This window comes from Polistes fuscatus, unplaced genomic scaffold (assembly GCF_010416935.1).
Source record: "Polistes fuscatus isolate 324 unplaced genomic scaffold, CU_Pfus_HIC Scaffold5, whole genome shotgun sequence".
Classification (NCBI taxonomy): domain Eukaryota; kingdom Metazoa; phylum Arthropoda; class Insecta; order Hymenoptera; family Vespidae; genus Polistes; species Polistes fuscatus.
The window spans coordinates 11,523,429-11,549,734 of record NW_025113129.1 but is presented as its reverse complement, the minus strand read 5'-3'; the positions used below and the strand labels follow the sequence as shown (position 1 = coordinate 11,549,734).

The 26,306-nt window shown below is 30.7% G+C and overlaps 3 protein-coding genes across 3 annotated transcripts; 1 reads left to right on the top strand and 2 right to left on the bottom strand.

The window, feature by feature from the left end:
• Nucleotides 1–200: 200 nt before the first annotated feature.
• On the bottom strand, nucleotides 201–4,864 carry LOC122522321 (tetratricopeptide repeat protein 39B-like). Its single transcript, XM_043643320.1, has 11 exons — nucleotides 4,539–4,864; nucleotides 3,568–3,618; nucleotides 3,280–3,308; nucleotides 3,021–3,201; nucleotides 2,805–2,937; nucleotides 2,306–2,438; nucleotides 2,117–2,216; nucleotides 1,949–2,014; nucleotides 1,165–1,880; nucleotides 861–1,094; nucleotides 201–788 (listed from the first exon to the last, which is right to left on the bottom strand). Exons 2-11 carry the CDS (start codon nucleotides 3,592–3,594, stop codon nucleotides 557–559), a joined length of 1,851 nt encoding a protein of 616 aa, XP_043499255.1. The 5' UTR covers nucleotides 3,595–3,618; nucleotides 4,539–4,864; the 3' UTR covers nucleotides 201–556.
• A 941-nt stretch (nucleotides 4,865–5,805) lies between these two features.
• Nucleotides 5,806–9,500, top strand: LOC122522320 (TBC1 domain family member 22B). Its single transcript, XM_043643319.1, has 8 exons — nucleotides 5,806–6,255; nucleotides 6,898–7,071; nucleotides 7,212–7,777; nucleotides 7,849–7,979; nucleotides 8,070–8,324; nucleotides 8,452–8,701; nucleotides 8,779–9,002; nucleotides 9,114–9,500. The coding sequence occupies exons 2-8, from the start codon at nucleotides 6,989–6,991 to the stop codon at nucleotides 9,252–9,254; spliced, it is 1,650 nt and encodes a 549-aa protein (XP_043499254.1). The 5' UTR covers nucleotides 5,806–6,255; nucleotides 6,898–6,988; the 3' UTR covers nucleotides 9,255–9,500.
• A 294-nt stretch (nucleotides 9,501–9,794) lies between these two features.
• On the bottom strand, nucleotides 9,795–25,721 carry LOC122522319. The gene is made up of 26 exons (XM_043643318.1): nucleotides 25,124–25,721; nucleotides 24,963–25,007; nucleotides 23,670–24,747; nucleotides 23,227–23,590; nucleotides 22,852–23,161; nucleotides 22,260–22,759; nucleotides 21,893–22,188; nucleotides 21,282–21,789; nucleotides 21,051–21,192; nucleotides 20,795–20,968; nucleotides 20,173–20,718; nucleotides 19,163–20,078; nucleotides 17,921–19,043; nucleotides 17,526–17,813; nucleotides 17,246–17,449; nucleotides 16,955–17,110; nucleotides 15,737–16,876; nucleotides 15,285–15,646; nucleotides 13,827–15,211; nucleotides 13,572–13,756; nucleotides 13,324–13,478; nucleotides 12,063–13,237; nucleotides 11,784–11,995; nucleotides 10,688–11,704; nucleotides 10,168–10,611; nucleotides 9,795–10,097 (listed from the first exon to the last, which is right to left on the bottom strand). The coding sequence occupies exons 1-26, from the start codon at nucleotides 25,203–25,205 to the stop codon at nucleotides 10,014–10,016; spliced, it is 12,891 nt and encodes a 4,296-aa protein (XP_043499253.1). The 5' UTR covers nucleotides 25,206–25,721; the 3' UTR covers nucleotides 9,795–10,013.
• Nucleotides 25,722–26,306: the final 585 nt, after the last annotated feature.

Sequence of the window (26,306 nt, the reverse complement as noted above, 5' to 3'; positions counted from 1 at the left end):
ACATTATAAAACAAATAACAATAACATAACATAACATAAATAATTCAAAAGAACAACGTATCATATAACAACATAAAAATAATAAAAATAGTTTTGAAACAAATAAAATATATGTAAACTTGTACAGTAACAAATTCATATGCGAATGACATTTCAAATTAAGCAAATATTCATTCTTCCTCATTTTTTTGAATTCTCTCTTTCATTAGAAATAATTTTATTAAATTTTGTAATTACAATATATATCTATGCTCACTATCTGTATACATAATTACGTATGAATGAAACAGTACTTCATACTTTTCCCCATTACTCCATTCAATAATTATAATTTAATTGAAATTGCTTTTGCACTTGACCCATAGTAAGAAAGAATATAATAATTTATTACTAACTATAAAAAAATAATTTAAATCTTTACAGTAGACCATCAAATCGACCATGAATAGAATTATAGTGCCAAGAATATTGGATACATTCTTCTAATCTGCAATCATTGAAGTATAAAAGAAATATATAGAAGAATAAACATATTATTTAGATAAAATGTTGAATTTTATAGGCTTGTAACAATAGGACTATTTTTTAATTTTGCATTCGCATTACTGTCTGTATTTGACTCCTCATTAATAAAAGTGCTAATAGCATTTTCTTTCTGTTGCTGTTTGATTATATTTTCTTGTTTATTTGATATAAGATCTCCCGATTTTTTCCCAGTCAATCTCATAATATCCGAATGTGTTCTAAAATGTAATCTTGTTTCCAACAGGTACCCGGTATAATTTTTTCTGGAAAATATAATATTACAATTAATAGTGTATATTATATGTATACGTAAAATATTTCTAAGATTTGTTTACTTCGCATCTTCCAAATATAAAACTGCAGTTTTAATATCCTGTTGATCTTCTGCTAATAAAGCAAGTTCAACGGTAGCATAAGGAAGTAGATAAGTGTCTTCTTTTATAGATTTTTCTAATTGTTTAACACGTTCTAAACAATTCTCAGATAATGCGTGATGTCCCATTTGACGAAGACAAGCACCCTTTAAAAGCAGAAGAAGTGCTTCATTGTCTGCATGAAATTCTGTTTTTCTAGAAAATAATTTTAATTGTTAGAAATAAATATGAAAACAAAATTATGATAAAGAAAAGAATGACTCACATCGATGAATTTAATTCTTTTTCCTCGTCTTCAATTCTTTTGTACATATTTATAATTAAATCCCTTCGTTTGCCAATTATCCTGAATAAATTCCACAGATACATAAGCTCAAACACTGGAAGAATTAAATTCTTCTTCTGTGCAAAATAGCGTTCTACCTTTTTAACAATAAACTTTTCAATTGGCAATGATTTCCCTGCAATTCGTTGTTTGAAGGTTGGTGCTTGCATCATTAAATTATCTATAATATGTTTCTCATCGTTATTTGGATTTTGCATTAAAAGAATTGCAGCTTTTTGGTAAAGGTATATTGTTCTAGACCATTTGGATTCGTTAGCTAACTTATTAGCATAATCAGCAGCTTCGTCCCATTGTTGCTTAATACAATGAGCCCACATTAATTCCCAATAACAAGCACAATGAAATTGAGGCCAAATATTTTGACTCCTCCAAGATTTTTTATACCATTCTATGGAATCTTCAATATTTCCTCTTACTAACTCAAGTCTTCCTTTAAAGAAAAGGAACCATACACCATTTGGATAAGAATTTAATTCTTCCTCTAATGCTTCCTGACACCAGTCTAAATTACCATCTGCATGACTTAATATAAAACAAGCATATAAATTATAACTTAGTAATGTCATTACACACAATATTTGACGAAGACCTCTTCTTTCTTTAAATCCTGCTTCTAATTCACTAATACCGTAATCCTACAAAAAACATTTTCATTATTTCTTTATATTATTATATATATAATAATTAGAATATAGCTCATTACCTTATCACCAGAAAATCCAATAAATTCCAGTAATTTAATAATTCGAGGAGGTAATAAAGAAATCATCTGTAATTTCAAACGTTATAATTGATCATAACAGTTTATTAATATATATATTATTATTTATATAATGAAATTTTTTTATATCATAAAAATAACTTTACATACCAAATTAAATGTGCCAATACCCATACGTACACCACTTTCAAAGTGAAGTTTTTGTATTTCATTCTCCCATTTACGATTATTTAGAATTGTTAAGCATTCTCTGTAATGTAAAAAAAAAAACGTTAGATAAAGATGTTTTAAGAAGAAGAAAAAAAAAGAAATATAATTTTCGCGTTAGGACTTATTTACTTGTACGATAGAAAGCAGGTACGAATTTTCAATCCAGCCTTGACAAAACTGACCAGAGTCTCGTCCTCCACAAATGTGAGCATCGACTTTAAAAGAAGTGATTCAGCATAGCAGAGTTCTGCATGCACTTCCTCTGCAATATTAATTTTCTATCATTCCCTGCATGCACTACACTTAACTTAATAATGTTATTGCTAAAGTCAATGCTACAAATTAATGATAAGTCACACTTGTGGACTTAATGATTGCTACATTCTTTTTATTAAGCTAAAAAAAATATAAATTAAATGTTATAAATATGAAAAAGAATGTGATGTTATTTCTCTTAATATTTATAATATAAAAATTCAATAAATTTAATTAATAACACATGTGTTTCCCCAGTCAATTCTTTGGATTGATATATTATATAGTAGCAGTAATTATTACTAATGTTAGTTTGTGCTCTGACATGCATTATTATAAAGCTTTATAATATGCTGTGAAAGAAAAACATTACCAATTGTATAAGCGTCGTAATTGGTCTTCTTAACCATTTTTCCAATGTTTTGTGTAATTGAAGTATATTTGCGATGTTTTGAACAGACATTTATACATTGTTTTAACGCTTCAGATGCTTTCTCTATGTACTTCTAAGTAATGCATATTGCAAAGTGTTAAAAATTAAACATTGTATATATCAATGAATAGAAAAATGTTAATTATTTCCTCATACTTGTTCAAATGTCAGTATAGCTTCTAAAAATGCAAAGACGCTTGTACCTAAGGAATGGTACATGCTACTGTTTGCCCATGGTTCCATAATCTTTTTTGCTTGATCAAAATCATTATTAAAGAAATAATAAATTGCCTTTCTTGATTCCGAAATAGCTGTTTCTAAATCCATAGAAGTAGATCTGTAATAAAATAAAATGTATTCTTGTAAAAAAATATATGCATACTTATGAATTATATAAATGTATTTTTTAACTTACGAAGCTGGATATTCTTGAGCATCTTGAAACTGTAATAACAATAATTATAAAAACACAGATTAATAACTAAACAAAATATACATTATATTAATACTTTATTTATGGATGAAACAATTTGACGTCCCTCAATTAAATATTACTTTTTATTACTAATCTTACTTTTTATTGTTTGATCTATTACTTTTTTATTACTAATATTTTTCTTTTTCATTTTAGAAGTAAAAAATTATTGTTACGATCCAATAGATAAAGTATTAATTTGACATTACTGAATATTCATTCGCCTACCTCATCATCTGCCTCAATGTCTGACATTTTTCAATCAGATAATTATCAAATCTATAAAAATATAAACTGTGATTTATATTAACTTTTAAATACAAATATATTTATTAATTTTTTTATTTATCTACTCAGTAGATTGACATACATATATACATGCATACATACTAACAGGATCAAAAAAAGATATAAAATTAATATTCAAAAGTAAAAACTTAAAGTGTTCAAAGGAGAAAGTTTTATTTTATAGGATTGTTTTCTCAACTGTGCTCCTTCAATTTTAGGTCATTTATCCTATACACATCACCCAGTTTCACAATGAAAAGTATAGAAATGTAGTATCTCAAACTTTCTACTGATAAAAATAATTATCTAAATATTTGATTAGGTATCATATTAAATATTAAACTCACCAATACCTAACATTAAGAAAAGTTAACCCGTTGATTAAAATAAAGGTGAAGGAGATAAGGATAAACGTTTACAGAAGATAAGGATATGAAAATGTCACTCGTTAATTAAAAATATACATATATATTTTGAAATTATTTTCAATTAACGATATTTCATTTGATTAAAAGTAAAAAAAGGAAACATGATAAAGTTTGTAAAATTCCACGATTAACTCATTTTAATCATAATAATATATAATTTATTGAAGTCAAAGGAAAGAAAAAAAGTAATCGTTAATTATTGTGCAACGTTGCATTGGTATAATAATCGTACATTTAGTCTAATCTATAATATGAAGACCATGAAAATAACGTGCCAACTAATGCTTAATATTATCTATGAGATTAGAACGAAATATCTAGAAAAAATAAACGAAAAAAAGAGCGGAAGGATGTGGTAGGAAAAGAGGGAAAAAAAAGAGAAAAATTAAATAATTTCATTTGAAACATTAAAAATATTCAAAAAAATAAACGAGATCTTAAATAAAGAAGAACACGATTTGCTTATAATGAAACCTTACTCACCTGTGTTCAAAAGTAAAATCGATTGGCCTTCCAGACGAAATAAAGATTATGTTCAAATATTTAGTGAAAACATTAGTCCCAAAAATGTCATGTGTTTGTTTTCTTTTATATTTTATTATTATTATTATTATTATTATAGATTTCTCGATGTGATAGTACACTATTTATATATAAGTGAATTGTTTGGGGGGAAAAAAATTTACAAATCAATGACTGTAATGATACGAAGCGCAGCAGTGCGCGCGTAAGACTGACTAAATTTTAGGTCGTCCCGTTTGACGGTGTCATCGAAAGACGACGCATGAATGTATTGGTTTCTATATAAGATTAAGAGAGAAACGTTTTCTATGAAAGATGGCACATATGAATATACTTCTTATATACATTCATTATATATACATTCCCGTAATTTGATATATGTATACGTTTGTTTTCATGTGTTGTTTATTTCTCTTTCTTATATTCAGTGCAGGTTATTCCAGCGAAACCAATCATATCTTTTCTATACATCTTCTACATTTGAATTAAAAGGTGAGGTAATTCATAAAAGGGGGAATCATATACGTGTAATAACTAATTCTTTGTATGGAATCACGGATACTCTCTCGCATGCATATTTAAGAAAATATGTATCTGTTCGTATACTATGAACATACACATTTACAGTTAAGCATAAAAGGTGCATGTGCACCAATGAAACTTTACTTATATATATATGCATATGTATATATATATACATATGTACAATATGTATAAATACGCTTGCCTCTTTTACGTTTCTAATAATTTATAAGAAACTATTTACGAAGAATCAAAATTTAGAATGTAATATTATTTAATTATTTATACTTTGATGTGATTCATAATTTAAATATTGTAACTGAGAGAGAGAGATAATCTTAAAAAAAAGGTTACCAATAGAAATTCTATATAACAGAATTTTATTATCACTATGTGATAGATAAAGTTCATGCGGAAATGATATAATAGAGATTAATACAGTACCTACTACTGTTCATTTAATTGGAATAATTATGGCTAAAGAAAAAAAATTTTTAATCTATTTAAAATTCATACTATATTTAATCTAAATTGAACGTTAAAGTTTTATAAATGCTGAGAATGAATTAAAGAAAAGATTTGAAATAGTCTAATAAAGTGAAACAAATAATATAAAAGAAAAAAAGGAATATAGAGTTTTACTCCTATAATAATGGGAGTGAAAATAATTGCTGAGAAAGTTAAATCGACAAAAAAAAAATTTGTTGCAAATATAAACGCTCGAAACTATATATATGTCCTAAATTAGAAATTATATATCTACTTGAAATAAAACTAGCATACAATAAAAACAGGATTAGTATGGCGTCGTTAACCTGTACTGGGCGTGAACGGAAGAACTTAGCGATACTCGCATTAGTCTGCAATGATTTCAAATGGAAGTAAATGCTAAGTATCATTTATTACGAATAATCTTAACATGCGTATTCAATATCGAAGAAAAGAATAATTCGCGAATACGTATCGAATAAATAGATCGTAGATCAGTTCGTTCGATGTTTATTACGAGTATTCTGGTGGCAGCACTTGCATAAGATTGTTATACGTCAAAAATATTAAACTCTTACTAAAGAGAAGTGTTTTTTTTTTCTCCTGTTGTAATAGTGAGCAAAGTAAGGATATAAGATTGAATCTACTTGAATGTAGGAAATACACGGTAAACATTTATAATTTACTCGTTTTTTTTTTTACTCTTATGTATCATCTAATGGATACGTTCTATATGAGAACATAGTTCATTTTGAATGTAATTGTATATAAATGACAATTAATTCAGTGGCAGAACAATTAACTTTTACCTACGTAACAATTTACATAATTACGTCTACTAGAAGTTCATATAAAACATCTTTATTGTTTTAAACGTTTTATTTTATTTTTACTTGGATTTATTGATGTAAAAAAACTTGATCAGATGCCTAACCTCCTTGAATTCATCAATAGAACAGAGAGACAACTATAGCAATCTTATTATTTTCTTTTCTTTTTCTTTTTATCCAAGATAATTCTTTTTCTTTCTAGCACATTGATATCGATTATTGTAAGATTTTTTATATGAACATCTTAAATTAGTTGCAGCAAATAAAAAATTGTTTACCGTTTTATTCAGACGTCACAATATGTTTTTAACATGTTTTTCACAATATGTAGAATAATCCTTTTATGCATATGTCTCTGTTAGTAAAAATAATTTGTATTGTTATATATATCAGTATAATATGATAAATAATGATAAGTATTTAATTAATATATTGTAATATTCTTATTTTTGATGACAATATTATTTTATAAATTTCAGGAATAGCTTTTAAGGTAATGAAGAGAAATCATTATTTCTATGGTGGTTACGGAAAAGTGGCTATTGCCAGTTAATCCAATACCATAAGATAATGGAGAATCAAAACCATCATAATCAGATTCTTCAAACTCATCAATCATTTTGGAAAAAGAATACTAGAGCGGTACCAGGCAGGTATGCGTCGTATAAAACACAATACCTATAATTATGTTTTATAAAAATATAATAAGATACTTAAATCAATATAACTTGTTTTATCGATTTAGTTAAGCAAATTGTGATTTATATCTAATAGATTCCATACTTATTTAAAGGCCAAGTCCCAAACAAGATGTTAGACACGATAAGATAGGTACAACAACAATTGCATCCGGTAGCTTGAGTGGTACAGTTTCAGTCAGTAGCGGTGGGAATGCAGGTGGAGGAAGTGGTTCTACATCCTTTCAAGATTTCCAGGAGAGCGTGGATGATGCTTGGGATTCTGGAGATGATGAATTCTGTACAGTTTCTGATGTAAAAATATCTAAAAGAGTTAGTCATTCAGCTGCACTTAGTGTAATTAACAGTCATAGATCTGGCACCGCGAGCAAAGAATTACAAACAAATCCTAAATTAGTCCAGCGAACTCAAGAAATCATTCCCGAAGAAAAAAAAGCAGAGGCACTCCAAAGATTAGCTGTCCAGCCATTGCATCTTAGGAATGCTAACTTGTCTGTTTATCCTCAAATTAATAACAGTCAGCATTCTATAGACAATTCTGATTCCAAATTTGGACCGAATACTTCTCCCCATCACAGGCCAACGCAATTTCCTGGTAGACCACTTCCATTAAGGCAAACAAATTCTTCTACAAAATTTTTTATACCTTCAAAAGAGCAAGGTAAGAAAACATATCGATCATTTCTAACCTCATTGTTTATCCATGTGTTATCCATATATTATTATTTGTAGATGGAGAAAGTAAAATAGATAAATTTCAATCTCTTTTGGATGCATCTGTATTAAATTTAGAAGAATTAAGGCAGCTGTCATGGTCAGGGGTTCCAGCAAAGTTACGATCTGTTACATGGAGATTATTGTCTGTAAGTAAGACAGGTAATTTATACCGTACATGTATATACCTAATTTACCCCTTAAATTAATATTATTAAATTATTTTTTATTATACACAGGAATATCTTCCAGCAAATATAGAAAGGAGACAACATGTCTTAGAACGTAAGCGCTTAGATTATTGGAATCTAGTAAAACAGTATTATGATGTGGAGAGAGATGAAGGATTCCAGGATACATATCGTCAAATTCATATTGATATTCCAAGAATGTCACCCCTTATCTCATTATTTCAACAAACAACTGTACAATTAATTTTTGAGAGAATACTTTATATATGGGCAATTCGGCATCCTGCCTCTGGTTATGTGCAGGTATATTGATAAATATATGAGTGTTATAATATTATTGAATCTTATTTTATATTATATAGCTATATTACTATTATATTCTGCCTATTCTAAAAGCATTTAAATGTTGATTTTAGTTTTGATATTGTAGGGTATGAACGATCTTGTCACTCCCTTCTTCTTAGTATTCTTGCAAGAGGCTATACCAGTATCAGCTTGGCAAGATATAGAGAATTATGACGTGGCATCTTTAAAAAAAGAACAACGTGATATTATTGAAGCAGACAGTTTTTGGTGTTTATCCAAGTTTCTCGATGGTATTCAAGATAATTATATATTTGCTCAGTTAGGAATACAACATAAAGTTAATCAATTGAAGGAACTTATTCAAAGGATCGATGGTACTTATATCATTGATGTATATAAAACATTAACTCTTCGTTAAACTATAAATATTAAAGACAATTTTCTATTATAGCACCTTTGCATCAACATCTTCATCAACATGGAATAGATTATTTACAATTTTCCTTTCGGTGGATGAATAATTTATTAACTAGGGAAATTCCATTGCATTGTACGATTCGCCTATGGGATACCTACCTAGCGGAATCTGATCGATTTGCTTCATTTCAACTTTATGTATGTGCAGCTTTCCTTCTTCGTTGGAGACGTCATTTACTCTTACAACCCGACTTTCAGGCAAGTTTAATTTTTTTATTTTTATAGTTAAAATCAAAATGTCTATATATTTTTATCGTATAATATTGTTGATCATAGTACTTTATAATTAAGTATTGTTTTTAAATGTAGGGCTTGATGTTGATGCTACAGAACTTGCCTACACAGAACTGGACAGATTCAGAAATAGGTATTTTGGTTGCGGAAGCTTATAAATTGAAATTTACATTTGCAGATGCACCTAATCATCTGCAAGCTCATGACTCCAGGTGACCTTTTTTCTACACGTTCGGTTAATATTGTTACTATAGTGGCCAAAAAAAAGAAAACTGGCATTAGTTCTTATTGCCAGTTTAATTTATTAATTCTCTCTTTTTATAATTATATAAGAGTGAAAGTCAGTCCACTGTAATTATTTTGAAAAGATTCAATCATTTGTTTTTACCATTTTCTTTAATTCTTATAATCGTTATGTTTTTGAAAGACACAAAGTCTTTATAAATTTTATTTCTATTTCTATAGTAGCATATTATAATTCAATTACAAATATACTCGCCATTTTTTAGTTTACAGATATGTAAACATAAGAGGTAAAAGAGAAACTTAACGCGAATCGATATTGCCATATTTTTGATTCACGTTATGTTTAGATAAATGCCTCTAATATTATATATATATATACGTATATATATATAGATAATATATAAACAGAAGTTTTATATATTGATACAATGTTTGTTTTTTTGTATATTATAATTCTATTCCCCAATTTTATTTAAGATTAAAAAGATGTGAAAGTTTGAGCCACGTCAATTCATCGAAATACTTTAATCACTTACCAGTGCGATAATGTCATCGTGTTCTACATATTAATACATCAAAGGTAAGTATAAATTTATTATAATAAAATTCTTAGTTTCTTTTTTACAATGTTATAAGAATAAATATAATTACATACAAAATGATAACTATCTCATATTATTTAAAGAATAAGCTTTACTTAACTTATTTTCATTTTCACTTCACATTTCTTCAATCATCTTCTATATCTATTTGACTGTAATCTAAATCAAACGGCTGCATAGCTGACAGTGTCTCATTAAAGTTAAAAGTTTCCTGTTAAATGAAAATGAACATTTAAAATTTTGTGCATTAGTTGATAGAATATAAGGTGTCAAATACTCACGTTATCTACTGTAACAGGTGTTGGAAAAACACAGGGCATACATTCCGTTTTGGTAATTCCATTATTATCGGCCGTACATTCGCAGTGTTGGCATGGCCGTGGAACAGCAGTTAGTGCTATTCTTTTAGAAAATACGGTAACAAACTTTTTGATTGAAACAAGTTTATCAAAACGTAATTTATCTCCACTAAATATAGTTCCATTAGTCTCTAAGGAAAGTGGCGTACAATATCCTAAGACATTTTTCATCGATTTCACTTGCTTCCTTAAATCTGTTTCGCCTGTAAAAATTCTCGAATCTTTTTTTGTATACGATTTTCTCGCATCGAATCCATAAAAGATTTTATTAAGTTTTTCTTTTTCAAATTCGAAATCGCCGTCCATCAATATGTGTAATACAATATCGTGTTCTAGCAATACTTGATGTACTATAGCGTAATCCAACTAAAAAACAGAACAATAGGATATTTCATTTGAAATTAAATAAAAATACAAATGAAAATGTTTATTTCATACATACCGTTTGATTTTCCGGCTCACAATGGGAACATGGTAACAAGATGAAAGTTTTTGAAACTCCAGCTCTAAATACTAGTTGCGAAGCAAAACCGATAGCCGCGAATATATCTTGATTACCATCGCCAACTGGTATGTGGTCGAAGTAATCGATAAAACGCATTACATTTTTAGTAAAAACTTGTCCGTCAAGAATAACGCTCCTTGGCTGATCGTGAACTCCATGGCCACCAAAACTAACGAGTGACCAACGATTCGAAAGTAATCCTTTGTCGTTGAGTTCTTTGTTCAATTGATTTACCAGTTGTTCGATACTACGATTTTGTCTGATATTACGATTACATTCTTTTGCCTCTACAATAAAGACTACGTCCGTTGACTTTGGTATATTATCTCCTTCTAATTTTCTAAATTCACCTTCGGCTATTTGAGTATCGTTTATCATAGTACAAGTCGTACATCTGTCAGGAATTCTCAAATACGTGTCATGAAAAACGCATACTTGCATATACGCTATAGCAATTGTACATGCCTCGGATTCTGTAATACTACTCAAACACATCCTAGCGTATTCTTTCGGATCGAGAACAGCAAAGCACGTACTAAATTCCGAAGTTTGATTGACGAAAAGTTCTTTACAAAATAATGTGACCCGTTCGTTTGTCTCTCTATTGTTTTTCGCAGAATGTATGTTTTTCTTACAACTATTTTCGACAGACCAGCTTTGAGCAAAACTATTTATGTCCTTAGTCATTATACCTGACGACATAATTGAATCGTCTATCTTTTCGTTATTCATTGTACCAAGAAGACCCGCTGTTTTTCCGTAATACCATCCAGATAATTCAACCGTACACAAGTCGAATTTAAGATTACATTCTAATCGTAATTGGTCTTTTTTACGTTCAATCGTTACTATGTTCTCCTGTTGATACACGTACGTCGTACCATTGTCTAATTCTATCGGAAGAGGAAGATTACTCTTCGACTCCAAGGATGCATTTGAATTCAATCTTACCACCTGCAATATGAGACAAAGTTATTAAGTTTTACTATAATCGATAAAAAAAAAAAATTGTATATAAAAGTTTATAACTGACATCGTTGAAAATGTCTATCTCTATTTCATTTTTGCCAATCAATACGACGATACGATGAGTCAATTTATCGGATTCTTGATTGTACTTAATAAGAATAGCAAAGGTATTTCTAACGAAATCATGAGCAAGCAAATAGGTGCAAGAGCCAAATAGATCAAAATGCAATCCATCGAAGGTCTTGAAGTGTCGCGATCCGATTATCATTGCTTGCGCTGAAAAAATATAAAATTAAAAAATAAATGAAATATATTTGATGTAGATATTAATGAAGAAATTTACCTTTGAACGGTGGTAACCAATTCGAAGGCTCGGTATACGGCTTATATTGATAATAAAGACTCCAGAATGTAGTATTGGATGTTACAAAATAGGATCCAATATCAGTGATCATTCTGTATTCCGAAATCTCATGGAATTCAGGTGTTTGATTAAAAGCATGCCATGACATAGGAAGTTTTTGTTCGAGACACATTAGGCCTTGATTCGGATCAAAGAGAAACTTTGTCTTGGCTTCTCTGTAACGACTTTCAGCTTGAAGAGCAGACTGGCTTATATCGATCAACTTGGCATGAGCAAATCTAATAACATTTTCTATCTTAACTCGAATTTCTAAATAATTGTAAAAGTAATTAACTTTATCGTATACTTGTTGCATTTTATCTAATGCATAATGAACGGATGGTAATTTTTTCAATTCCTTTAATTCGACTGTAATTTCATCGATAACGTCCTTCAATTCTTTACCAAAAGGTACAAAAGCGAAATAACGTTCTTTTAAAAATTGTATCACCAAGCCGGAATATTTCTCTATGTTGGTAATTATATCATTTCCTTTGATATCTTTGTAAAATTTATCAATGTCTTGAGTTAAGTTAGAAAATCTATCGAAATACGGCGAAGAAATGATCTCGTTTTTGCGATTGTAAAGGAAGTCAACGACCTCTTTGCTAACTTTCCAGGCCATAGTTTCAAGGTAATGTAACAACTGAATGAATAACGGTTCCACGTTTCTTAAGAATTTGTACCACTGTTGGGAAATCGACGACGATATATTATCCCAAAGATTTTCTACATATCTGATGAAGGATACGTGAACATCTTTGATAATCATGTCATATTTTTCTATTAATTTTTCAACAATATCGGCCACTCGTGACAATGAATCACCTCTAAGTATGGTACTGATTATTTCGGTGATTTTGTTATATGCTCTTTTCATTGTTTCAATAATCCATAATAAAGAGTTCCTTATAGCTTCGCCAGATTCACCCATTATTTCCCAAATTTCATTTAAAAAGTTTGGCAATGATTTTATGTGACTGCGTAAGGATAATTCGTCTATGATGTATACAGCAAAAGTAACGATATCTTTTACGTAAAATTCATTAGTATTGTACGATTCGTTAAGATATACTTTCAAATCTTCGAAATCTGTCTCGAGTTGTTTCAAGTTACTGTAACAATATTTCAATTTTTGTAATTACGTATTTCGAGTTATTAATTAACTAATGAAATATATGTTTTTTTTTTTTTTACTTACTTCCAATCGTCAAGAAATTCTTGGAGTTCTTCATGAGAATCTTCCCACATCTGATCAATGATAACTATACTTTCGGATTTAATGTATTGTTTCCAGATCTCGATATCTTCGCAAATATTTTCGTACATTTCTGAGAGCGTAGTTTTAAAAATGTTCTAAAAATATATATACATGTATATAAGAGTATGCAATTTAATTATAAAATTTTATTTGAATTATGTTACGTAAAAGTTAGTTAAGATGTTTACCGTTATATCACTTTTGAGTTCGGGCCTCCATTTTAAAGTTGAAGTAACTAGTCTCGAATGATTTAATTTCAAATAAAAAGTAACATCGTACACGTTGAAATCGTCATCGTAAGTTCTCCATATATCGAAAACAGCATTACGAGCATCCGGTATTTTTCCGTACATTCTTAAACTTTGTACAGCATCTGAGGTAACAATAAATGATGATATTTCATTAAAACGAGCGATTTAATAAAATGTTGTCTTTTAACTTACCAGGTGTATAATTGACCATCATCCAAGTAAATTTATCTTTTGGATCGAAGAAGAAAAATCCTGTAGCATTGAGATCGGGTGTATTTATAATACTACCGTTGATGACGTATTCCGGATATTTAGGATAATATCTCACTTGGAAATATTTCACATTATCGTTATCTTCACGACGGAATAGGACTTCCTTTCGATCGATATCGAGACGACCGCTTAATTGTCCTGTTTCTTCCGGTGTAAAATAACGTTTATATTTACCGTGATTTTCCGTTTCTAAGTAAACATATTTGTGTTTGTAAAAGAAACCTTCGATATTGAGATCTAATTCAGTTTTTGGATGTTTCCCTGATATACTGTAGACGTATTTCCTATCGTTTGGTAATTCACTCTCGTCTTTTACCATTACAGCTAATTCTAATAATTTATCCGGATTTATAGAATAGTCTGCGACAAATGTCAAGTTCAATAAATCTCTAATATCTTTTCTCGAAAGTTCACCCTTGAAAGTTACTTTTTTGGCAAAACTCGGATGCCTGAAGCTTAGAACAGCTTCTTGGTGTGTAAGCATTTTGTTAGATGTGATTTTTCTCCAATCGAAAGCAGCACCTAACGTACGAGTTCGTTCCTTATCTCGATCCCATTCGAGTTTAGCTTCGGAGTTGATTTCTTCGCTGGTGATTTTATAAGAACCATCTAACGTAAAATTTCTTCGGGGATATGCCAAATCGATAATTATAAATTGATTGTCCATTTCTTCGGTTGTTTTATTAAGAATGTTAACGTGATACGATATCCAGGCGTCCTTAGCTAAACTTAACCAAGTATATTGATCGAATTCTCCCGATAATATTTTGTAATTGGTCTTTAATTGAATCGTATGGTTCAAGTGCATGGCTTTTAAATGTATATCTTGACCAGTATGAGTCGTTCTAATCCTAGATTCGCCCGAAATATTAAATGCCGAAATGTTATTTAATTGATAAACGTTAACATGTTTGATCTCTACAGTTGGATAATTCGTCCCTTCGTTTCCTCCGCTATATTCATATTGATTTACATAAATAATACCTATCGGTTTATAGGAATTCTCTATATTTATCTGAATATTATCTTTCTCGAAGCCTGCTCTAGATTGGCTCTTAGAATTATAATCCGCATGGAATATTTTTTGTTGATTGTACGTCAACGTGGAATATCCGTTTGTAATCTGAGGACGTTTCTTGTAACCATAAGTTAAATGAACAACATGACGTGTACTTAAAGGAATTTCTAATTGAAAGATGCCGTCCAAAGTGGAATCAAGTTTCACACTTTGATACGAGTAATCTGAATTGAAAATAGCGGTATTATTGGGCCAGAAAAATTCGATAAACCTCTTGTTCTGTTTTCTGAAAAATGATAAAACAATGAATCTTTATTCTAATAATAATTCAATAATATTTTCTAATGATTTATACTTACAAAGTCGTTAGAACGACAAAGTTGCAACCGACGTAAGAAACATTGAGTAATGGCGTGGTGGTATTGATAGTGCCATTGACATTCGTCAAACTTTCAAAGGATATTTTTGCCGTACCGATACGCTTCCTCGCAGGTAAAAACAAATTAACGTCGATTAAATTGTACCGATCCGAGTTGGCATCGTAATTAAACAAAATTACAAGTGTTTCTTCCTGCAGATATTTCGGGGTAAAGAGTGAATATTTCAATTCGATTTCTTTCTTATCGAATGTAACATTGAACAAATTATTAGCTGTTTGATGAGGTAACAATCCCCAGGTTAGCCGCAAATGTCCGTCAATGTCTTGAGCTGCTACTCGTATCTGTTTGCGTGATAAATAATTATTTATTAATAATCTACGCGTGCATATAAAGGATAACATTAAATAAGTAACGAAATAATTTATACAAACCGAACCGTCAGATGCATAATTGGTCTTGCTTCGAAGAGCATTGTATCCTATTACGTAAGACATATCTTGAATGCCTTTATTAGCATGATAACTCAACAAGAAACGATGATCGTCGTTATTCGGTGGTGGGAATCTTAAAGCGAATACGGCATCAATATTTTCATGATTACGAAAACCAATGCTAGCATTGCTACCAAATTTCCATTTTTCGTGATCGATATCTATGTCAAATCCAATATCGAAATTACGGAATGATTTATCGGGATTTTTGAAAAATATTTTAGTATTTACGTCTTTAGTATCGTGACCATTTATTTCGTATCCCGCTACGATTTTTCCAAACATATCTATCATATACAACAATTTCCATTGCAATGCCGCATAATAATGATCGTCGTTTAAATGATGATTAACTTTAACGTCGCCACTGTTGTCGGTCAAAAATAAATTTCCGTCTAACGTCAAACTTTTTATTTCTTTCCAAGGTGTCGAACCGTGTACGTATAATGTTGTATTACCGTTCACTTGAACGTTCATAAATGTCGTCAATTCGTATTTAGTATTATCTTGTTTGTCATTACCTCGTGCTCTAATGTCCCAATTCAAAGCGTTAATTACATTCATACCGATTGAAGAATTGAAATATCTACCATCGGCAATAATATTTAGTTCGTATGTTTTACGTATTAACGTCAAATTAATATCGTTAATGTTTGTGGTATCTTCTTGTGGTCGCAAATTTAGATCAACCCTCGACAATGTATTTCTTTGTACGATCATATTCATTAAAACATCGTGTACTTTCGAATCTTCAAGATTTATCAATTTTCCTTGTAAGGTGTATAAGCTATTGTTTTTCTTTATCACATTACCATCAAATCGTAAATGCTTTTGAGAAACTAAAGGTGTGTATATATCAGCTTTGACAATACCTTGGTTGTAATTACTAACAAATCTAAATTCTCGATTGGTATTGTGCGTTAAGTTAACGTTCAAATTTAATGTATCGTTTGAATTAATTTGATTAACGTACAATACATCGACTTGTAATTTTTTTAACAATTCGATCCAAGTTTCTATCGATACGAATACTTTTTTGTAATTTCTATCTTCCACTTGCCAATATACTTGAACTTTTGACTAAATAAATATTAAAATTATTAATTTATTGTGCTTGTCGATAATATTGCGAATTATATTTTCAATATTTATACTTACTGATCTTCGCATAGGATCATCTATCACAGTACCAAACTCAAATTGCTTTTCTTTATCGATAAAATTTTTCTTAAGCATTAATTTAGTTTTTGGTATTACCAATATCGGACTATCAACACGGAGGATTAGCGTTGTATCCATAAATGAATTTTTCGCCTGTTTATAAACAACAAAATTATATTTTTCAAATATTAAGTATATTTTTTGTTATAAATATATATTTTTGTTTAGAAGGTATCCATATATTTAGATGCACAAATTAAACAAAAAAATTGTTACATTAGTTCTTACCTCAAAGGATCCTAAGAAATCAATGGTACTATTTTCCGTACGAAGATTAATATTCGTTTTGTACAAATTTTCATTTATATTAACGACGACTCTTGAATCGATCAATTTAAAGAATTGTAATGGCGTCGTTACATTAAACTTTAACATATGTGTTTTCCAATCATCCTCTTCTTCTTGATACGTATAATTTAGATTTAATCCGCTCTAAATGATATAACATTTATTTATTATACAAATGATAAATGATATTTATTAATGATAATTATTGATATTAACGTACCTTCACCCATGTATCATTATTTTTGACATTAACGTTCATCAGCATTAAATACATTGATGTTTCCATATCTACTTTAAAAAGATACGACGATGTGATCTCTTGAGCTGCATTAAAAGGAGTGTTTATATTTAGTTCATTTCTAATATGAAACATATCCTCTAGCAAGAAATAATCATGAAAGGTAATCTTTCTCGGTGGAACGATCACCAAACCATACATTTTATAATCGTATCCTTCTGCGTCAATGTCCAATTGTAATTTTATAGGATCCATTATAATTGGCCATATCTGTATTACCATTAACATTTGTTGATTATAATTATTCTAAATTTTATATTATTATTCTCTTTATATATAATATATTATTTATAATTATTACATATGATAATTCTTACTGTAAAGTGGCCTTTGTAATAGAAATTATCCTCGTCATCTTCTTCTTCTTCTTCTTCATCTTCATCATCTTCGTTTTTTATCAAAGAATCTTCTTCTACATTGGTTTTAGTTTCCATTTTGATAGGAATACGAACTGGAGCTGGTTTAGGTCCAACATTAGCAAGTAATCCGAGTTTAATCTCTGCCAAATTGACTGAGAATTCCGTATCCAATAGAAAACTTTGTTGTTTAGTTTTATATAATTCCGGATGAAGTATTTGCAATTTAGCGGTAATACCGGTTTCCTGAAGACCGTATAAAGGTGTGAAGAGTTTATATGAATAATGAAAGTCAGTAATATTTTTGTAACACCAAGCACCCCGAAATCCGGCCATCATATTGTTATATGCAACTCTAAAATCAGCTTCCTCTTTGTTAAGTTTAGCAACTAACAGTGATCTCTGAAGAACGTCTATTGGTGTATTCAGTGATAACATTACGTTGAAATCGTAAGTTGGCGTAAATAATTGGCAAATAGCTTCAAAACCCAAGGTGTTGTTTGGATTACTTATTTCAGCTACTATGTGTCTCTTACTTTCTGACAAACCAAATTTCGCAGAAATGTAAGAATATTTCTCTATCGGTGTTGTCAAAAGAAATTGAAAATCTGATTCTTTTATGCGATAAAAATCTCCGCGCAAATTTCCAACGTATTTTCGTTTATCCAAATCCATAATAATTTGACCCAATAAGGTACGATTGGGCTTTACTTGCAATTGACACTTTATATCGCATTTTTTATAACTAGCCAAGGGTAACTCAAAGTGTAGATTTCCAGACAAATTAAATGAGGCCCAGGATTCTGCATCCAATTGCCAAATACTCCATGCATCGATTACTTTATCCGGATGGTATTTGATTAATATACGAGTATCAGCTGTCCGTGAATGAAGAATTTTGTGCGTAACGTTAGTGGTTACCCACGTGATAGAATGAATCGTACTTCTTAATCCGCAATTGCCAACCCATTCGCTGATACCGTTAGATTCTTCAGCGTTAACGTAAAAATCACCCATAACGTGTTCTGTATCATTCCAATGAGCGCTACCGCTTGCTATTATTTTATTCTCTTCTTGCAAATAACTGAAAGCGATATACGTTAGAATATAAACTAAAACTTTTTTTTACGATAATTATATATTATTAATAGAAAAAAGAAAAAAAGAAAAATAAAACAATCTCATATTATCTTTTCCACTTACTTAGCATTCAACGCGGTTTTCTTCCATTGATCAAAAGGAGTTAATAATTGGGATTCAAATTTAAATGATTTTATCCAGGTTTGAAAGTTATAACCAATACCTATGTAAAGGTGAATCGTATTGTCTGGATTCCATTGGATTATTCCATTTACTATATAATTATATTGATCTTGTATAGTTAACAAACAAAGTCCGTTAATTGATCTACCAGGATAATTCAAATGTACAGTTGCACTTAATTTTTGTTCGGGTAAACTATCGGACGATAATGCCGGTTCATAATATTTATTCAGTATCAAGCCCAATGTGAATTTTGATGCAGGATCTCTGTTGGCATCCCATTTTAATTCGATATTATATTTTTTGTCATTCTCTTCATTGATACCGGTTAAAGTTAAATGTACGTCACGCCATTTGTCAAGATGGATTTCTACTTTGATCTCTCTTTCTGTATCAACATTACTCGAAATGGAATAGACGTTACTTTTATATCTACCTTCAATGTAAGTTGAGAATTGTCTAAGCGATAACATCGTATGATTCAGAATAAATGCATATTTGTCCATATCTTGTTGTTCGATATAAATATTAATTCCCAGATCGTTGGTATTGTGATACAGTTTACTATTAATAATAATATCATTTGCAAAACTTGAAGATTTTAATATAAGCTTTAAACTATGACTTATCGAAGCTGGTCCCGATCGATCTATATAAATTCCAAGAGCAGTTATATAGTGACCGGAAAACCAAGTTCCTGCGAAATCCAATTCATATTCTCGTTTCGATCTTTCTGTTATTCGAATGTTTATAACCGTTGAATTGTAATTAGGAATCGTCAGAACAACGCGACCTTCTATGGCGAACATCAGACCACGTGGCATTCTCGTACTCACCATCAAAGTAATTTCTTTCTCTAAAGGATCGATATAAAAATTTGATAAATTAATCTAATATACATGTTACTCGATTATCTATGATATTATAATCAATTAAAAATATTAACAAACCTGGAGCGTATCCTATAAGAAGGCTAGTCTTAGATTCTATACCGACAGCGTAATGATTCACTCCTATTTTAATATCAAGATTTTGTATAGGTTTTGTAATGGCAATTAATGCACTGACTTTAGTTCCTTGATTTTGGAAATACATTTTTGAATAAGATATTACAAGCTGTGCGACAAGCTTATGTCTTTCATCTCGAAGGTGTGGGCTCGAGTTAACTTCGGCATGTAACTCCAAGTGTCCTAATGCTTGTTGATACCACGCTGTTATCACTGTGTTCAATTGTGGATATGCGGTGGAATGTAATTTCAAATTAGCTGATCTGTGTGCCAAGTTTTTCGAGGATCGATTGGATAACATAATTTCTAAATGCAACGTCTCTTTCTTTGGCATTTTTTGAAGTTGATAATCCAATTGGAAATCACCAGCCAAACTAACGTTCCTCTTCACAATATACCCTACCAATTTGCTCCAAACTTTTTTCGTTTGGAATGTTAATTCGATGTCGCATTGAGACAAATTATTTTTCTGCGTGTTTCTTACTGCACCTGAAAAACAGTTTCTACAAAATTCAATTCGAAATATATCAGTATTGAAAAAATAGCACACGAGAGATGCACATACCTGATACAGCTGCTACTCGTTCACTGTTAATATCCAAATAGAATTTTGGATTATAGATATAACCATAAGCGAATTTCTTCGTTGTATATCCAGTGTAAGCATCCAAATGTTTAGTTCCATTTACATCGAAACCTACTTCTATAAACGCTTCATTTTCCGTTCTCTTATACGTACCTATAACACATTTCCCAATTTAATTGTAATATATTTGTTCGAGTAATACACGTAAATAAAATATCACAAAACTATAACGAACCTTTTGCTATCAAAGAATTTCCAACTGAGTGCAATACAACAGTGACATTATGATTATTTAAATCGAACGTTACAGTAGCACTCAATTCTCTTTTCACTTGTGATTCGGGTGTATCAAATGCCACTTTGAATACGCTTTGTTTCTGCGATCAAAAACCGAAATCATAATTAATATCGATTATAAGTTATAATATATTTTGTATTAATAATAATCATGAAAAGTGTGACCAACCTCTGTTCGTGTCCATTTGTATTCTAACAAATAACTCTTAGCAGTAGGATCAGCCTTGATTACCGAAACTTTAAAAAGCGTTGGGCCATTCAAAAGGAAATACGGTGCATTAGGATCCTTTGTTACATTGGGAAACTGATAATCAACGCACATTTTAAGACCGATAAGTCGATCGAGTGTTTGCCAAGTGCACGTAGTATTGCTAATAACTCTTTCCGGTAACATTAAATCTTTCGATGAAGTCGATTGTCGATCAGTTTTTAAAATACCTAATTGCGTTTCCTCGCTTTCTGCCCCATTAGTTTCTACCAAGAAAACGTGCGTAATGATGGAGAAAATTTCTATTTTATTGTTCGGTAAGCCAAGATTCAATTGCACCAAACGTATTCCGTCTAAATTAAAATGCATTTGTACGGCACCGGACGAGTAAATATTCGTACGTAATTTAATTCCAGCATTTTTATAAAATGCATCTACCATCATAGTGCCAACGATATCGACGCTTACGCTGCAAATACAAATCCATGTAAATTTATATTATATTAATTAATATCTCACGTTAGATTGTGTATTATTAAATATTGAATTTTCCATTTGAATTAGTTTCATACCTGGGAGTAAAATTTCCTATAAGTTCTAACTTGGTATTCATCGAACGACTAATGTTTAAAAAGCCAGCCAATTTAAATTTGCAAGCGGCTGAACCAGCAAGATCTAAACGTATGGGTAAACCAGACGTTGTTGGTACTACATATGTAGAATCAAGGAACATCACTGTGTTATCGTAATAAATTTCTTGGCCTGATAAGATTTTTCTTACTTTTTCCCATGGATTTAAACTAGCTAAAGCTTCCTTGATTTCTTTGTCACCATTTAACATCGTATATTTTAATTCATTCCCAAAAATCTGTGTTAACGTATATAACGTATAAATAAATAATTGTTAATATTAAATAACATCGAGATTGATTTATATACCTTATACCCTAAACTGATTTTTGGATCGTTGAAGTTATTATCAATGATATTAGGTAATCTTTTAACTTGCGACCATTGATCCTCCCTTTTAGGCGCGGACCTAAAATTCCTCATCAAATTCTTGAAATGATTAGATACTTTTTCGTTGCTGTACGGTCCGTCGGGCCCGAAGAAATTTTCGGCATAATATTCAAGACCCTCCATTCTCATTGAAACTTCGAATAAATTAACAGACTCGCCGAGTAAATCTATGCTCATGTTGAAACTAGCAGTACGTGGTATGTACGATTTTGGTGAGAATATCAAATTACTCTGATGATTGGCACCAAAATTATATTCTTCGGAGAAGAACGAGCCTTCATAATTACGTGAAAATTTTCTAACGTCGCTGTTAAACTTAGTACCAAGATCTCTATCGGTTAGAAGACTTTGTATTTCAACTCGTGTTGGTGACGACGAACTATAAAGATTGGTTAAATGACTCCATACGAAGGATCCAACTATATCAAAATTAAACGAGATAAATATTAACAATTATTAATTAATGAATATTATCTCACGTTGATTATAATGATTATGTTACATTTATTACCTTGATTAACTTCTTCAACTCTAAGAGCATGCTTGATTGTTTTTATAACGTTGTAATCAGGACAACGCATTACTTGTAAATACGATGCTATACGTAATTCAGAGTCAAGTGTAAAATTACGATAATAATTTAGGAAGTAACGATCGCGAGTTTCTTCGCAGGAAGGTAATCTACGATGTGCATTTATTGCTGCAACCTGCACTTCCATCGTTACGAAACCACCCGTGTTGTCTATACAAACTTTTAATTTTTCCAACAAATCATCGCTTTCCAATCCCATATTTTCAACTGCTTTCAAAGCTTCCAACGTCTATAATATAAAGTAAAATGATAATGGTAGATCATTTACGTTAACAATAACTCGATAATACTTACTTCTTTAACTTCTGCTAACGAATGATAGCGAAGAGCACAACCCTTATTGATCTTTTGCTTAAGATAAGACATAAATTTGGTAATATATTCGAGATTAGTACAATCCGCAGTAGTAGATTTGCAAAACGTATGAATAACGGAAGAATAACTTAAGATAAATTGAGTATTAGGCATTTGATGTTGAAAATCCAAGAGTGGTGCAAGTGCTCGTATAGTTCCATAATTTGGTCTTGGTATTAGACCAAATATCGTGATCCAATTGGCTGTGGTTTCTTCATTAACATATTTTTTTATTATTAAATCCTTCATAACGTTAACTGCAGCGTTGCTACCCATATACGGTAATGCATCGACTATTTGTTTTCTTGTAGAATAAAAAGCGATACAATAATTAATATGCATATAAAAACAATATAAAAATGTTAATAACGTTGATAACTTACTTTCCAGTTTTACATATCCCATTTGCTCTAGCGAACAATTGTGACAAATAAGGATAATCGAGAAGACGAGCCGATTGGACGAACGCGATAAACGTTTCGGAAAATCTATGTTGAATTTCATCAGAATTAGCGCCATTTCTGCATAAAATTTTCAACAAATCTCGGGACGTTCTTAACTCCCCGTGTATCGTTTTAGATACTTTCTCATGATCGTAAAGTAAATTCGTTCTAATAGCAATATCCTTGCCAGTATTTTCATCATCTTCTTTCGATTCTTCGTCGTCGTACAATTCTTCTTTGGTTTCCTCTACAAGCTGAAGAATAGCGATACTTTCGGTTCTAGCACCAGCAGAGTTATCGTTTGATAATGGTCGAAGTTGATGTGTATCTTTACAGACAACCCTATCGTATACATTATGATCGACTGTTATTTCGCATTCGGTAGAGGATTTCAACAGAGATCGTTTAGATGTTTTCGTAGTTGATCGGGTATTTTTATAATAGTTAGATTGCATTACTGAGAGATGCTTTGCACTGAATTGACAGTCAGCTAGGTTCTTCGTTCTTTTGATAATCAATTGAGTCTTTCTTGCTTCGTACAGTTGGTAATTGGTCTCGCATATTCCATTAACGTCGAGTTCGTCAACACGATGATCAACGTCGAATCTTTTCATAGTATTCTGCAGCATAGAAAGGACACCGCGTTTCAAGTTCAATGCCCAAACCGTTTCACGACTGTCCGGGCAGACCTCGTTTATTCTACCATCATCAAAAGCAAATCTCAAAGTAAAACGTTCCAAGTTGGCCTTGAATTCTGCTCCAGCACGATCAGGAAATTCGGCATTGTAACGATCCCGATCATGGCTTAGGCTAACATTTTGAAATTTCAATGCACCCTCGCATGGCGACGTGAAATGAACGATCAACGAAGCATCTATGTTCAACTTCGTTTCATTTTTCGATTCTCTTCCATTCGATGCTAATGTTCCGACTTTACCGAGATTCGTGCTTACATCAACTGAATATTGATACTGATACGAGACACCTTCTTCATACTTGAATTTCCGCTCGAATGGTACTGCAACGCGAAGATTTTATAATTATAATATTATATCGATAATATTCCGGCCTATATGATTTCTACATAAATACATATCAGCCATTTATTTGCCAGATCGGTTAACTCCAAAAAAAAAAAAGAAATAAAAAGTAGAGCAAATTAATAAAATCATATAGATTGTTTCAACGGTTTATAAATGAACAAATTTAAATATCAATATTACTCGTGCTTACCCTTGCATCTCGTGCGACTACATAATGTTGGATCTTTAATAAATTCTGAAAAGAAGAGTTAAAAACAAATTGTAATCATACGCTTTGCTAATTATTATACGATTTATAATCTAATTGTAAATTAATGCAGTCGGAATCATAATCGAAATATTTTACGTTACCTCCTCGGACAATTTCAACGAGAACAAACAAACAAAGAAGTTTGTCCATCCTCCAAAAGAAGATTTGTCGATTGTACAGCATCTTATCTTTTTTTCACTTTCTCTTTCTTTCTCTTTTACTATCGTCGATTACCAAGGTCACTGTCTTTGTATTATAACCGTCCTCTACATTCCCCCATATGCACACTCATCCCTTTATCGTTATTGACACTAAGTTGCACTCTTAATTACATATAACACATAGATAAAAGATCTATCGGCTTAAAACGCAAAATCGTTCTTCTTTCGGATAATACTATCCGGGACGAGGAAAAATTTGTTGGTAATTAACAAATTTGTATTTTGTGTGTAGACGATGGATGGTTGGATTAAAGCACGTTCGTATACGTTAGCCAGGAAGATACCAGAGAGTTCGAACAACGAATAAGTCAAAGTGAGGACCGATTGTGGGGTGCAAAGCTAAGCTCTAGCACAGAGCTTACTTGATTAAACGTATACACGAGTACACACGGTAGTATCGGTTAAATAAGTACTTCCTGTCACGACCGTGTCCGCAGTTCGAATAGACGTCGTCGTCCTCCAATAACATATATGCTTAGGGGGAGAAGATCGGTGCCAAAGGTCTTCGGGTTTTTCGTGACTATACGAGGTCAAAAGTCTTCTATCGATAAGATAAGTAGAAGATCTTTCATTTATTTTAATAAACTCGAAAACTAAGAATTATTCGATTCCATGAGCTTTCTTCGATCCACTATCAATAACGATTAGATGAAGAAAATAAAAAATGTCTTTGGATAAAATCTAATTAAGATATTTTATATTTTTTCTTATCTCTTTTCATTTTCTTTTTGTCTCGATCTGTTTGTCGGAATGGCCAAGTATAAAATATTTACTTCATGGCTTTATAATTCATTAGATTAATTTTGATATATATTTCCGATAAATATATGATGAAATTTGTTATTTAAGAATTATATGAATAATCGAAAATTATATTTAAGAATTATATGAATAATCGAAAATTATATAAAAGAATTATATGAATAATCGGAAGTTAGCTGTCATAAAAAACACTTTGTGGAAAAAAATAAATATATTTAGATCACTTTCAAAATAAACGGCTCAATTATCTCTCGTAGTAGATACTTATAATTAAATTAGATATTAATTTATTTGTAACTAC